The sequence below is a fragment of the Callorhinus ursinus genome, unplaced genomic scaffold (genome assembly GCF_003265705.2).
Source record: "Callorhinus ursinus isolate GAN/ISIS: 27379988/994484 unplaced genomic scaffold, GSC_fseal_2.0 scaffold25, whole genome shotgun sequence".
NCBI classification, from domain to species: Eukaryota; Metazoa; Chordata; class Mammalia; order Carnivora; family Otariidae; genus Callorhinus; species Callorhinus ursinus.
In genome coordinates this window covers 38,426,459-38,439,713 of record NW_027397087.1, presented here as the reverse complement: position 1 = coordinate 38,439,713, position 13,255 = coordinate 38,426,459, and the positions used below count along the sequence as shown (strand labels likewise).

At 57.5% G+C, this 13,255-nt stretch overlaps 1 protein-coding gene across 1 annotated transcript in view; it reads right to left on the bottom strand.

Moving 5' to 3' along the window:
• Window positions 1–8,342: 8,342 nt before the first annotated feature.
• Window positions 8,343–13,255, bottom strand: part of ARID3B (AT-rich interaction domain 3B) — a 51,487-nt gene continuing 46,574 nt past the window's right edge. The window contains exons 8-9 of the mRNA XM_025883772.2: window positions 12,842–12,940; window positions 8,343–10,801 (exon numbers count right to left, since the gene is read on the bottom strand). Of these exons, the coding sequence (XP_025739557.1) occupies window positions 10,638–10,801; window positions 12,842–12,940 (263 nt within the window). The 3' untranslated portion in view covers window positions 8,343–10,637. The remainder of the gene's footprint in view (window positions 10,802–12,841; window positions 12,941–13,255) is intronic.

Sequence of the window (13,255 nt, the reverse complement as noted above, 5' to 3'; positions counted from 1 at the left end):
CAGGCAAGGCTGCCTGGAGGCGAGAGGCCCGCTTCCAGTCAGGGTCCTGCTGGGGCCAGGGACCTGCCGCCCGGGGTTCCATCTCAGCCCCCTTGTGTGGTAGTGTGCCGGCAGGGGTGGTTCCGTCTGGGGGCTTGGGGGGGGGGGGGGGGGGCACCTGTGCCTGCCTCTCCCGGGCTTCTGGTGGCTGCAGTCCCTGCTGTTCCTTGGCTTGTGGAAGCATCACCCCAACCTCTGCCTTGCTGTTCACAAGGCGCTCTCCGTGTGTGTGTGTGTGTGTGTGTGTGTGTGTGTGTGTGTGTGTGTGTGTGTCCAAATTTCCCTTTTAGAAGAACACCCGTCAGATTAGATTAGGGCTCTCTAATGGCTTCATGTCACCTTGATTACCTCTGCAAAGACCTTATCTCTAAATAAGGTCACATTCTGAGGTACTAGGGGTAAAACACAAACATAGCTTTTTGGGGGGAGTATACAGTTCAACCCATAATGCCTCTCAATTTGCTTCCGGCTACCTTCCTGTTGGGTGGGCTGGGTATGTCTTGAGATCTTGGGGACCCAGCTGTTCTGTCTCGCTCTTCCCCTTATTTAACCCCAGGCCCCTGACACGGCTGTAGAAAGACTGGAGGGGCCACAGGAGGGGCCGCTGTGAGGAGGGGTGGGCACTGCTCAGTAAGCCCCCAGGCAGGCTAGGGTCCAGGCTGGAGATCGAGCTCCTGTCTACAGGCCAGGCCCTGCCCAGACCCAAGAGCCTGTGTGTGTTTATGGGCACAAGAGGATGGGGTGGGGGTCCCCTCAGATGGACTAGTGACAGAGCAAGATGCAGGCTCTGGGGAAGAAAAACCAGATGGCTGCCAGGATCTAGAGGTGGAAGGTGGGGAGGAGCTGGAGGCTGCCTGTGGTGCCCTCAGGTCCGCATGGCCCAGGCCTGCTCATAGCCCAGAACAAGAAGGAGAACCTGGACAGTCCGATCAGCCTAGAAGGGAGGCCAGTGTCCCTGAGTACTAACCACCCAGCCTCTGCCCACAGGTGCAGGCCATGGCAGAGCCCCCGGCAAGCCCCTAGAGTCTGCACAGGGCAGGTGTGCTCCACTCCACCCTCAGCCCCCCTGAGGCCCAGGGACCAGACTGTCACCTGCTGAGTGGGCACCAGGCAAGCCCACTCCCCTCAGCCCCCAGCCACACAGACTGTGGGGGAGGCCCCTGTGGAATCCTCCCTGGGCCTCTCAGGCGGGGAGGACAGGGTTCCTAAGGACACAGAAAAGGCTGTGGCCTGGTGGCCCTGGCTATCTTGGCTCAGCTCTTCATCTGTACACTGGGAGTGGTGTCGGCAGTACTCAGGGGTTCTGATCCTCACTGATCCCATGACCCTGTTCGGTTTACCCAGTGGGTCACACTATGTCCAACTCTTAAGAATTGGGCCTGTGCCCGATCTGAGGGGCCCCCTGACCTTGGGTGGGCTAATGATGCTCAGAATGGGGTGGGGATGAAGGGACAGATCTTGCTGTCCCACCAGGCCCCAGGAGCTGCCAGAGCCAAAGCTGGCAAAGGAGCCAAGTAGTGTTGAGGGTGGGCACCACCAGAGGTAGAGGGGAGAGCTCGGGGGCAGGCAGGGCAGGAGCTGCTCCAGCTCCCACAGGAGGTAAAAGCTTGGTTGGGGTCCTGGCTGCCCTCCCTCAGATCAAGGTGGGGGTAGGGCTAGAGATGGGGCCTCCCAGGCAAAGGAGAAGACTCTGATCCACCTTTGCTGTGTGGACTGAGCCCTCTAAGACCACACTGGGCCCTGGTAACCAGGGACTGGAGGAGCTGAGACCAAGGCCACCTGGGGAGGTGAAGGCAGGACTGAATTCAGGAGGCACAGAGGGTAGGGTGCCTGGCCTGTTGGACCCAGGGAGTTGGGATCAGGGTGTGCTCCCTGAGGGTCAAGAGCAGAGCCTAGGGGCGCCTGGGTGGCTCAGTCGTTAAGCGTCTGCCTTCGGCTCGGGTCATGATGCCAGGGTCCTGGGATCGAGCCCCGCGTCGGGCTCCCTGCTCCGCGGGAAGCCTGCTTCTCCCTCTCCCACTCCCCCTGCTTGTGGTTCCCTCTCTCGCTGTGTCTCTCTCTGTCAAATAAATAAAAAATTCACCAAAAACAAAAAAAACAAGAGGGCCTTTTCCATCCCAGGCTGGAGCACCAGGTGGTCTTGCTCCTGCACTGTGGCTCGCCAATCAATGCAAAGTGCATCAGGGCTAAGGCTTTGCAGGCCAGGGACCTGCATGTGGGGAGACGGGAGGATCTGGAGATGGGGAGGGTTTGGAAATCTGGCCTGCCCTCAAGAGCCTTTAGGCTGGGTGGTATAGCGAATAGGGAGCCCTGAGGGACTATCACCCATTTGCATTTTTGGATTCGGGGGAGTTTGTAGTCACGTGTACGGCTAGAGGAGCAGAATGAGGCCATCCTGCTCCCTCCCCCAAGTGCTGTTCTATCAGCCTCTCCCAGCACCTGACGGCCATTACGCCCCTTGTTTGGGTCAAGGCAGAGTCCCAGGCAGGCCCCTGTGAGAATGGGGCTCTGAAACCAGAGTGGGGTGATGTCCTGAAGCACCAGATCAGCTTAGGAGCCAATGACCCCCTCTCCCCGCCCCCCCTTTCCCAGCATTCCCTGAAGGAGGTGGGCTTGGAGCTGGCCCGGATGGGTGCTGAGCTCCAGAAAATCTGGGACCCAGAGCTGGAGGGGCTCAGCAGGTGGCCCCAGAGGGTGCCCAGAACCTGGTGTTCAGCACCCCTCCGCCTCTGTGCTTCTGCCAGGCCTGCATGCCCAGGAGGCCCATGGTCCCCTACGCCCAATGCCCCGTGCCCCTGACCTGCCCTTCCCAGACTTGGTCAAGCCCCTCCCCACCTCTCACTGCCTCTTTCCCCCCTCCCCAAGGTGGCAGAGAGCCGTGCCAAGAAGCTGGGGCTAGAGCAGCAGTGGTAGAAAAGTGAGGACCACGGAGTGAGGGGCACCCGGATCTGAGGGGTCTGCAGGGAGGAACCCCCTTCCCTCGCAGAGGGGCTCACAACTCTTCCCCCTCCCATGAGGTTTTGGGATAGACAGGAGAGGGCACCTGGGACATGCTAAGAGAGCCCTGTCATCCCCTGGGTAGGGGGGACACAGTGCCAGGCCTGGGGCTTGATGTATCTCCTGGTCTGCCTTCTCCTCTCTGAGGAGGGGAGCACAGGGGAAGCAGGAGGGGCATGGCGAGGAGTTAGGACATCTGGGTTCCTGGGCCTGGGGTCACAAATGAAAGGAGGGTGGCCTTCAGAGCCAAGAAGTCCTGTGTTCGCATCAGCTCTACCACGGACCAGCTCAGTGAGCAATGAGCAAGTCTGCCTTCTCAAGGCCTCAGTCTCCTCATCTGTAAAATGGGGATACCACCTTACCTACCTCAGAGGATGATGTGAGGATTACATGAGATAGTGCACCTGGCTCAGTGCCTGCTGCCTGGTCCCCCTGAGTTTCCCCTGGGGGTCCAGTTAGGGTGAGTCAGTACTAAAGTCATAAAACCATGGAGGTGTGCCCAAGACCACCTGCATATAGGGCTTTAGTCATAAAGTCTATTTATCCAGTATTTCATCAACAAGGCCTTATTTACAATTAATAAACTCAGGAAACAATGTGCTGTAATATGCAGTTGCCAATGATAGACAATGTAGCATGTTCCACTGCCTGGAGCAGCTCCTGCTTTACGCTTGAATACCATGGAGGTCCTCATCTTTTCTGACCCTGCATGGAGGAGCCTCATGGGGTGTGGACTCCTATCTTTTGCCTCAACTGCTCTCTGGGGACCCCTTAGAGAATGGGGTCAACTCCAAGAGTTCTGACCCTCAGGCTGAGAACAGGGTCCCCAGAGGGTAGGAGCCACTGCAGCTCTGAGCATCAGTGCTCTAGCACCGGGAGGGCAGGAACCTCCAGCCACCTCTCAACCCCTAAAGGTAACAGCTGGGGACTCTCCAGAGAAGGAAACAGAGTGACCCCTGCCTCCCTGAGACCCAGGCCCAGTTTCTCTCTCTGCCTGTCTCCCCATCTGCAAGCTGGGGGTGGGGGTGGAAACAGGCCCTGAGGGTCCTTCCAGCTTGGGCCTTTGCTGGTTCTGAATGGATTCCTCAGCTTGCCTCCCCTCTCCTGGGTAGAGCTGGAGTTACTCCACACCTGGTACCTGCCCTGCCTCTCTGCCCTCTGTGGGCTCGGCTGCTGCTTCATCTGTCCCTAGATGTCAGACAAAGCCCAAGAGCCAGGGAGGAGAGGTCTGAGAAAACCTGGCAACCAGGGCAGCGCCCCGACTGGGGGAGAAAGGTGGTGTGGAGACTGAGGCCTAGAGCGTCACTCTGCCACACGAGACTGAGGTCTGCCCTTTGCCCCCAGTGAGCTGACAGCAGACGGACAGGCTTTAGGAACCAAGGGTGGGCAAGGACTCCCTGGGGAGAAGGGAGGCCTGTATGGCTATGTCTTTAGCCCCCCATGCCAGGGTTTCTGTCAGGCCTGAGCCACGGGACCTGTCACAGGTGGCTGCAGTCAGAGGCCTCCCTGTCCCCTGCCTGCCTTAGAGGGCCTGAAATGCCCTTGTTGGCACAAGGTTCCTGACTCTCAGTGGATGAGGCCACCTGCCCTTTCCCAGGGGGGGCCCTGTGGCTAGGAGTAGAGCTGGGCAGGGAGTGGCCAGTGGGGTTCTGGGGTCCTTGTGGGGCTTGTTGGTCCATTCATCCCTCTGGTGCCAGCAGAATGATGACCACGGGCCTTCTGTCTTGCTGGCGAAGGCCTTGGGCATTGGGCTTTAGACTTTTCAAAGTGAGTTCTGATTCACTTATGATCTATAGATCACTCTATAGTCCCCATTTTACAGATAGGGAAACTGCCCAGACAAGGGCAGTAACGTGCCCAAAGTCTTTCAGCAAAACAGCAGCTAAACCGTCTGGTTCCCCTAACCTGTCCCACAAAGGTGGTTTCTCGTTTCTGAGCTTGATAGAATGGCCATCTTCAATGGCCACAAGCAAGGCTGACTTAGAGTTAACCTCCCTCGAGGTCACCTGACCATTTTTCTCTTTCTGAACTTCCTTCCCTACCCTGCTGTGTGTTTCCTTGCCCTACAGAGCTCTGTCAGCTGGGCCATGTGCTTCCAGAATCGGAACCCTACTCAGCTCCGTCACTTTACACTTCCTCCATCTACTGACTTAACTGAAGCAGAGTTTTGCAGAGGGGGAGTCTGGCAGGGTGGAAGGACAGAACACCTCTGAGATTGTTTCTCCAGCGTCGTTTCTGCAAAATGTTCTCTGCCCTCCCTGCCATTCACACCACTGCAGTGGGGGCTGCCGAGTTCTCAGTGGATGGGTCCAGCACTGGGTCCTGAGCCCAACTGAGCCAATGGCCCGTTCCTGATCACTAGACTTGAGACAAAATCATAGTCTCTCCAGGGCTGAAGACCAGACACAGAGAGAACTTGGGAACTGTAAACTGCCGTTTTTCACTGCGGAAAAAGCTGAATTTCAGTGAGAGCAAATGGAGCCGACAGTTCCCAGGAAGTGGAATTGGGATGGCGAGATTTTGGTTCAGCCCAGGAGGTCTCTTTTATGGAGAAGACATAAACTTGACCTCTGGGATGGTAATGTCGCCTTGCTCTGTGGCCTGGGCAGCAGGGCGAGCTGGTCTTCAGAAGGAGAGGAGTACCTTCCATGGGCAGCGCTTGCTGAGGCCAGCCCCAGGTTCCGCTGTCCTTGGGGTCCTCCACACCCGGAAAATAAATCCCTCTCCTTTCTGCTTACATGGGCCTGAGTGGTTTGGGTCCCCATGCCAAGGGCCCAGTGCGCTCCAAATCAGAGCGCTGCCCTCCCGGAGGGCCCTTCCTTCAGGCCAGGCACCCACCCTCCACCGGCTCACTCCCGCAGACCGGCTCCTGTTTGCTTTCCGCCACAGAGGGCTAGCCGCCACCCGCTGCCCTTCTTGTCTGTCCCTGTGTCCCAGCTGCTGCCGGGCTTTGTACCTCACTGTTTCCAAGCGCAGCAGGGCCCCCCACTCGTCCCGGTCCTGCCTCTCTGGTCTGTTCCTTCTTCCCTTCCCTCCGTTGGTGATTCCGAACCTTCTTTCAGAAGCCGCAAGCCACCAACTCTCCTTTCCTTCTGGGCAGGGACTGTCAGGCAAAGGCGCAGTCGGCGTCCGGGCTTCCCTCCCCGCCCCGCGCCGCGCCGCCCCCTCGCTCCCATTGGCTATGTGGACGGCACGTGACCAGCACTGACCAATGAGGTGGGGGAGGTTACGGCGCGGAGCCCGGACGGCGGCACTGGAGCACCTTGGGGCTGCTAGTGGCCGGCAGGTGACTCCCGGCTGTGCAGAGACCAAGGGGCACGTGGGCAGAACGGAGACTTGGGACAACTAAACACACCCTCCAACCTCTGCTTCCTTCTGTCACCGGGGTGGGCCGCCCCTGCACCTCACTGAAGGGAGGCACATGCAGGAGAGGTTATGGAGTCCATTCCCTAGAGGTGTGACTTCGAGCACATTTCTGCTCTTCAGTTTCTTCATCTGTAAAATGAACAAAGTCACTGCCTCATAGGGGTGTGGGTGGAGTGGAAATGAGACACTGTGTGTAGAATGCTTAGCAGTTGCGGGGAGGGCAGACTTTGGGCTCTGTTGCCACTGAATTAGAAGCCCTGCAAGCTCTTCTCACTAGCTAAAGGAACTCAGGCTACCCAACTTCTCTGTGCCTCAGTTTCCTCATGTGTAAAATGGGGATAATAGTCTCATCTCATAAATGTGTAGAGGATCCAAGGAGTTATTTCATGCAATGAACTTAAAACAGCACACACCAGCCTTCAGAAATTTGCTCTCAGGTCTCCTGGGGGCATCCTTGCAGTTCCTCTGGGGTACAAACCTAGGAGCAGAATTGCTGGGCATGTGTCACTTTACTAGGTAATGCCAAAATGTTGTCCGAAGTGGTTAGACTAATTTACACTCCCCTGGCAGTCTGTGAGAGTTCCCATTGCTACCCATCCTTGCCAAAACCTGGCATTGTAAGACTAAAGTTTGTGCCAAACTGATGGTGTGGAATGGCTTTCTGTGCATTTCCTTGATCACAATGAGGTCCAGCCATTTGTATTTCCTCTTCTACAAAACACTTGTTCATGACCTTGCCCCCCCCCCAGACCCTTTTTAAAGATTTTATTTATTTTTTGACAGAGAGAGCACAGCAGGAGGAGCAGCAGGCAGAGGGAGAGGGAGAAGCAGGCTCTCTGAGCAGGGAGCCTGATGCGGGGCTCAATCCCAGGACTCTGAGATCAGGACCTGAGCCGAAGGCAGACGCTTAACCAACTGAGCCACCCAGGAGTCTGCTCCCCTCCCCCGCCCCAGTTTGTCATTTTATGATACCTGTATCTTTTGGTAAACTCTTTTGGAGTGGCTAATTTGAGAAATTCTTCCCTTGCTCAAAGTCTTTAAGATATTCTTCTGTATCTTCTTGTTAATTTGAAATGAGACAGAATTGCAGTGGCCTGGCACTTTGTTCTTCCTAGATTCTCCAGGTCTGTCAGAAGCCTTACACATCTGCCACTTTCTCCCTCAGCATCCCCCCTGCAGTCACGGTGCACTGTTTCCACCCTGGAAGTCTCTGGACCCTGGTTCTCTTCATCTCTGCTAGTTTAGGCCTGCTGCAGCTCCACGTGGCAGCCCCCTGCTGTGTCACAGGAAGCTGTCAGATGTGATACCAACTACTGGTTACCAGTTATTAAAGGACTAGGGGTGCCTGGCTGGCTCAGTCAGTAGAGTGGGCAACTCTTGATCTCAGGGTTGTGGGTTTGAGCCCCACGTTGGGTGTACAGATTATTTTTTGAAAATGCACTACAAAGGCGCTTGGGTGGCTCAGTTGGTTTAGTGTGATCCTGGGGTCCTGGGATCGAGCCCCGAGTTGGGCTCCCTGCTCTGCGGGGAGTCTGCTCCTCCCTCTCCCCCCACTTCTGCTCTCTTTCTCTCTTGCTCAAATCCATCAATAAAATCTTAAAAAACAAAACACTAAAGGACTGGTCATTTCTTTCAAAAGGTGTTTAGAATGAGAGAAGCTCAAGACCATCCCAGTGTCTCCCTCATTTGCTAGCACTTCCAAACGGCAAAGAGGTCCCCATCTGCCTGCCTCGGAGGGCTGCACAGACAGGTGAGGCATGTGTTGTTGCAGAAGAGGGCAGCTATAGGTCCTCCATGCTTTCCCTCCCTGCCTATTTCTTTTGGTTGCACCAAAACTGGGTTGTAGCCATAGGATGTGTATCATGGCAGAAAAAAAGGCTGAGCACTCTGGGGTCTCGCTGCCCACTGGGAGAGTCACAGAAAGCACCCAAAAGATCTGCTTGTGTGAAGAGGTAGAGGTTTATTGAAATATAAACATTCGAGAACATGTAAGATAGAAAATAACCACCACATATACAGACACTTGCTGCAAGAGGACGTCTGAGGTATTTATCACTGCCTAGGCTACCCATGTGCTAGAACATTTTCCTGGTCAGAGTACACATAGATGGTGGGGGGGGGGGCGGTGCCCAGAGCGGTCCTGGCCCATGGCCTGCCCTGTGCCCTTCAGGGAAAGCTTCTCTTGCCCGGGGCCCTGCTCCTGGGACACCTGCTGGCATCCCCTCTCTTGGGCTTTCAAGCTGCGTGGGGAAGGGGAGAGGATCCAATGACCAGAAAGCCACAGTGTACTGTCCCTGCATCTTCCGGCTGGGAAGAGTCCATCCTTCGTGACCAAACCCCTGAGAAAGACACACTGGCCAAATGTTGCAACACTTTCAAGCAGGCCCAGCGCCAGCCAACTGGGCTCCTCTCTGGCACAAGATCCCAGACGCCCTTCTCTGCCCACCACCTGCGCTTACCTGGTGGGTAAGGTGGGAAGGCTCCTGAGGCCAGAAGAGGGTCAGGCCCCAGTGGACGGGGCTGTGTGTGTGTATGTGAGAGCGAGTGTGTGGAAGCCTGGGGAGGGGAGCGAGAAGATGAAGTCCAGCAGAGCTGCAGCTTACCAGGCTGAGGTAGCTGTTTTGTGCTCAAGCTTTTGATTTCCTTTTCCTTCTGTAGACAGGGCTGAATGCTAGCTGCGCAAGGGCTCCCGCCAGCAATGAGGCCTGTAACCACCAGGGCCTGATGATGTCACAGTGGGTGGTGTTCTTTGAGCTCTGCAGGGCGTACTCAATGAGAGGGGAGCCCTGTGTGACAACCACTCGTCTTTCCAACATGGGAGCAACCTGCTCCAGCCCAGGGTCCCAGACGAGGACTGAGTTCACAGCATCCCCTTATCCCCTGGGGCAACTCAGCCTCTCCGGCCTGCCCCTACCCTGAGATGGGAATGCCGAGTGAAGGGCAACCATTCTGTCCCCACCCTGGGGAGCCAGGGAGGGGTGTGCCACAAGCCTTGCTCCGGCAGGAAATGGGTCAGGGGCCATCTCCCGAACTGTGTGGTCTCAGGACCCAACCTTCATGAGCATGGGCCTTCTCGTTCCACCGCCTCCCCTGCCACTGTGATCCCTGAGTCATCTCTCCTCCCTGCCTCCCCGCCTCCTCACCGGGGTCTTAGCGAAGGGTCGGAGGGGCTGGGGTACCAAATGTTTGCTCGGCTTTGGGGGTGATCTGCTTTCATTTCTTTGGTGCTACAGTAACAACAATAAAAATTAAAAACAAAAAAGTCAGCAAGACACATATAAAAAAGATTTCAGAGATGCAAATACTTCCTGAAGAATCAAACATCAACAATTACAAATCTGAGGTATTTCAATGAACCTGACATCAGCAGGTTTGGGGATGCCGGGGCTGAGGTGGCCCCATGAGAAGGGAGGGCCCAAGGGACAAGTGGACTGTTCTTGGGAGAGCTGGCCAACAAGGGCGAGTGAGGGCTTGAGGTCTGGGAGGGCCAGAAAAGGGTCAGTATGAAATGGGTGCCAGGGCCTGCCTGGGCAGCCCCCTGAGGCTCTGCCTCTCCCTCAGCAGGTACCCGGTAAGCCCTGGGACTTGAGGACTGCCCTCGTGTGCCCTTTTTCCTGGGACCACTAAAAGGGGAGTATGGGGCCCTGAGGACTGCTTCAAGACTTGGATTTGAGGGACCCACACCCCTGGAACCAAACATGGTAGTCAAGGCGGGTTAGGAGGGCCCCATCCCATGCTCAGCAGAGAAGGGCCTCGAAGGCATGGTCTTGGCCCCTAGCAGCCCCACGCGGGAGTTAAAGATTGGAGGACTGAGCAGGGGAAGAGGCCAGTGACCCTGGGGTCCTGACAGAAGGCAGGGGAAGGGCAATAAATTAAAGGGGAAGGGCTGTGGAGGGCCTCCAGCCCTGTGCCGGCTTACAGATTGTCGATACACTGTGCCCGGGACGGGAGGTGGCCTGGGAACCCGGGAGGAAGCTGGACGCCCGCAGACCCTGCCTGGTTCTCCAGGGCGATCCCTGATTGGACAACGCTGCCCTGTCCTGCCCCTGCAGCCTCTCCCTGTCCCCAGAGTACAGCAGGACCTGAACGGAGCCTGGACAGACGGACACGTCCAAACTCTCAACATCTGGCCAAATGGTGTTTGACATGGGCTCCGCGAGATGAGGTAAATTCTGTGCATCAACCTCCTTCACTCTCGACAGGAGAGTGGGGCGTGGGGAGCTGGGTCCTGCCCCTCAGAGGGACCAGCTGGTGGAGGGCTCGGCGCTGGGGGTGCCCCGGGACGAGGTAGGACTTGGCGAGCAGTGAGAGCTGCTGCTGCCGCTGGCGCTGCCACCCAGGCTCTGGGGGGCGGGCCCCGCGATGAGGTGGACCACGGGCTTCTGGGCAAACAGCACACCTGGCGGGGGGTGGGGGGTGCAAGTGTGAGCAGCTGAGGAGACACAGGCAGTGCTCTGTCCCCGCACGCGTGCGCTGCCTGACCCAGCGCGGGGCTGCGATCCTCCGCACCCCACGCTGGCCGCCGCCCGGAGTCCTGAACACCTTCCCCCTTTGGGTGCTCAGGGCCGGCGAGGGGGCAGAGGTAAACCATGCTTTTGAGGAGACACAACCAGTGCTCTGCGGGTGCTGCTCCCTTCTCCGGCGGGTGGTGGGAACAAAGAGAAGGTCAGAAGGCAAGGGCGAGCAGGTCAGGAAAGGCTCCGGGGGAGAGAGCAGGCCCGGGCGGGCAGAAAGAGCAGCCGGAGGAAGGGCCGGCGTGCCAAGCAGAGCTGTGACAGAGCCGCGGCGGGGGCGCCCGGCAGCCTGCACTCAAGGGCGGGAGGAGGGGGGCCGGCGCCTGAGGTGGGAGAGGTGGGAGGCCTGTGTGCCTCTCAGGAGGCGGGTCTTACCCCCGCACTGTGCTGATGGTGACGCCCCTGGAGGTTTTAAGGGGAGGGACATGATGAGATCTGTCTTACAATGCTCTCCGTGGGGCTGGGTGGAATCAGGGCAATGGAGGCCTGCAAGGAAGCCACTCCAACAGCGGGGAGAGGCCCAAACCAGGGTAGCGGCGGTGCGTGCGGCCGGAGACGGGGAGAGAGCAGAGTAGCGGGGTCCACTCGGCTCTGGGGGCTCCCGGGAACAACTTCCTGGTTCCTGGCCTGCGCGACTTGCACACCCACTGACAAAGGGCACAGGTGGGACGGGGACTGAGGCAGGTGAGGTCTGGGGAACTTTCACCTCTCTTCTGACTGCTCCCCATTCTGAGAGAAGGAGGTGTGATCTCCTCCTTTCTCCTGAGATAGGGAGAGGATTATCAGCTCTAGACACGGATCCCCTCCTTCCCTGCTTTCTCCGTGGACCCACTCACAGCCCCCAAGCCTCCTAGGTCACTGAACACCACCAGATGGCAAAGGGCACCTAGGCCTTGCCTGCTGGCTCGCCTGGTCTCCTCGAGGGGCCCCTGGTGTCAGGCAGAAACCTCTGACTGTGGCCTCCGAAGCACCGGCCATGTGGTGACTGGCAGGCAACCTGGCATCACTGCTTCTCTGCAGGCTGCCTCCGAACTCTGTCCCTTCCCTGGCTGCAACCCTGATGCCCACCGCTGGTGGCCCAGCAGAGATCCAGAGCCTGAGCCTGCAGTGTGGTGCCCCAAGGGGGCCCAGCCCCCAACCCCCAGAACAGGAACATTCAAAGGGACAGAACATGCCCTGAGGAAATGCCCCCAGTGTGACGGGAACGTGCAGCTTTAAGCCCCTCTACCGGGCACCTCCTGAGCCCTCTGTCCAACATGAGGCTAGCATGCCTGGGCTCTCCGCCCCCACTCATCAAGCTGCTCTTAGTAAGAGTTGGCTGGGCTTGTTCCCAAACTCACACCTAAACCAAAGAAATGGGGGTGGGGAAAGGGCTGGTTTCCAGCAACTGGAAAGACTCAGTAGAGGTGCTAAACCAACCAGCCAACAAACCACTGCCCATCAGACTGAGAAGGACAACTGTGAAGGACTGGGCGAAATCCTACAAACAGGGGCTGCTTCTGCCGCACTCAGATTCCTCTGCCTGCATGTCAGTCCTTGGTCCATTTTAAAGAAAGGGAATGACAGGCGGTGTTTAGGGAGAGCGGGGTTGAGCTGGTCCGAGGAGAGCGATATGTCACAGGTGGCTTATGACATGTTTAGGGCGTGGGTAGCTTCACACTAAAGGACGGCTGCAATTAACGAGCCAGCCATTGGTCCAAAAGGGTCAGACGGAGGGTTTCTATTGTTCTGTCAAAGTTGGGGGGAATCTGTCATCCTGTTAGCAACCCTCAGCTTCTGGCTGGAAAAACCACTTAACCTTTGGAACCTTGAGACTACATGCAAGAAAGCCACCCCCGGGAAGGGGGTTCAGATGGGAGGGTGACAAGCAGGGCCAGCCAGGACTGCCACGCTGTGGACCTCCCTCGGAGCTCCAAGAGCCTCACCTGCATAGGTGGTGCCATCGATGTCCACAGACATGTTGATGCTCCCGATGCTGCCAGTGGCCAGGTTCAGCGCTGCAGCCGAGGCCTCTGATCTGTCTTCTGCTGGGGACAAGGGAGACAGCGGGCCTGGTCAGGCCTCCGGGCGCTGCAATGTCCTCTCGGAGGCTCTCCCGCTCTCCCGGACTGGCCACAGCTGGCCGAGGCCTCCCACTTCTAGAAAGCATCCGTACAACCTTCTCCTGAGCGTCAGGTCTGGCAAGAGAACCCAGGCTTGCCAATGTCCAATTGCTTGCTTTCCCCATTTTCCGAGGAGCCACTTACTTCCCCCACTTCCTCTGTTGTCCAAGGAAAGGGATCACAGGCAGCAAAGCACTGACCCTGGCTCCTGGCTGTGCACCGACACCTTCAACGTGA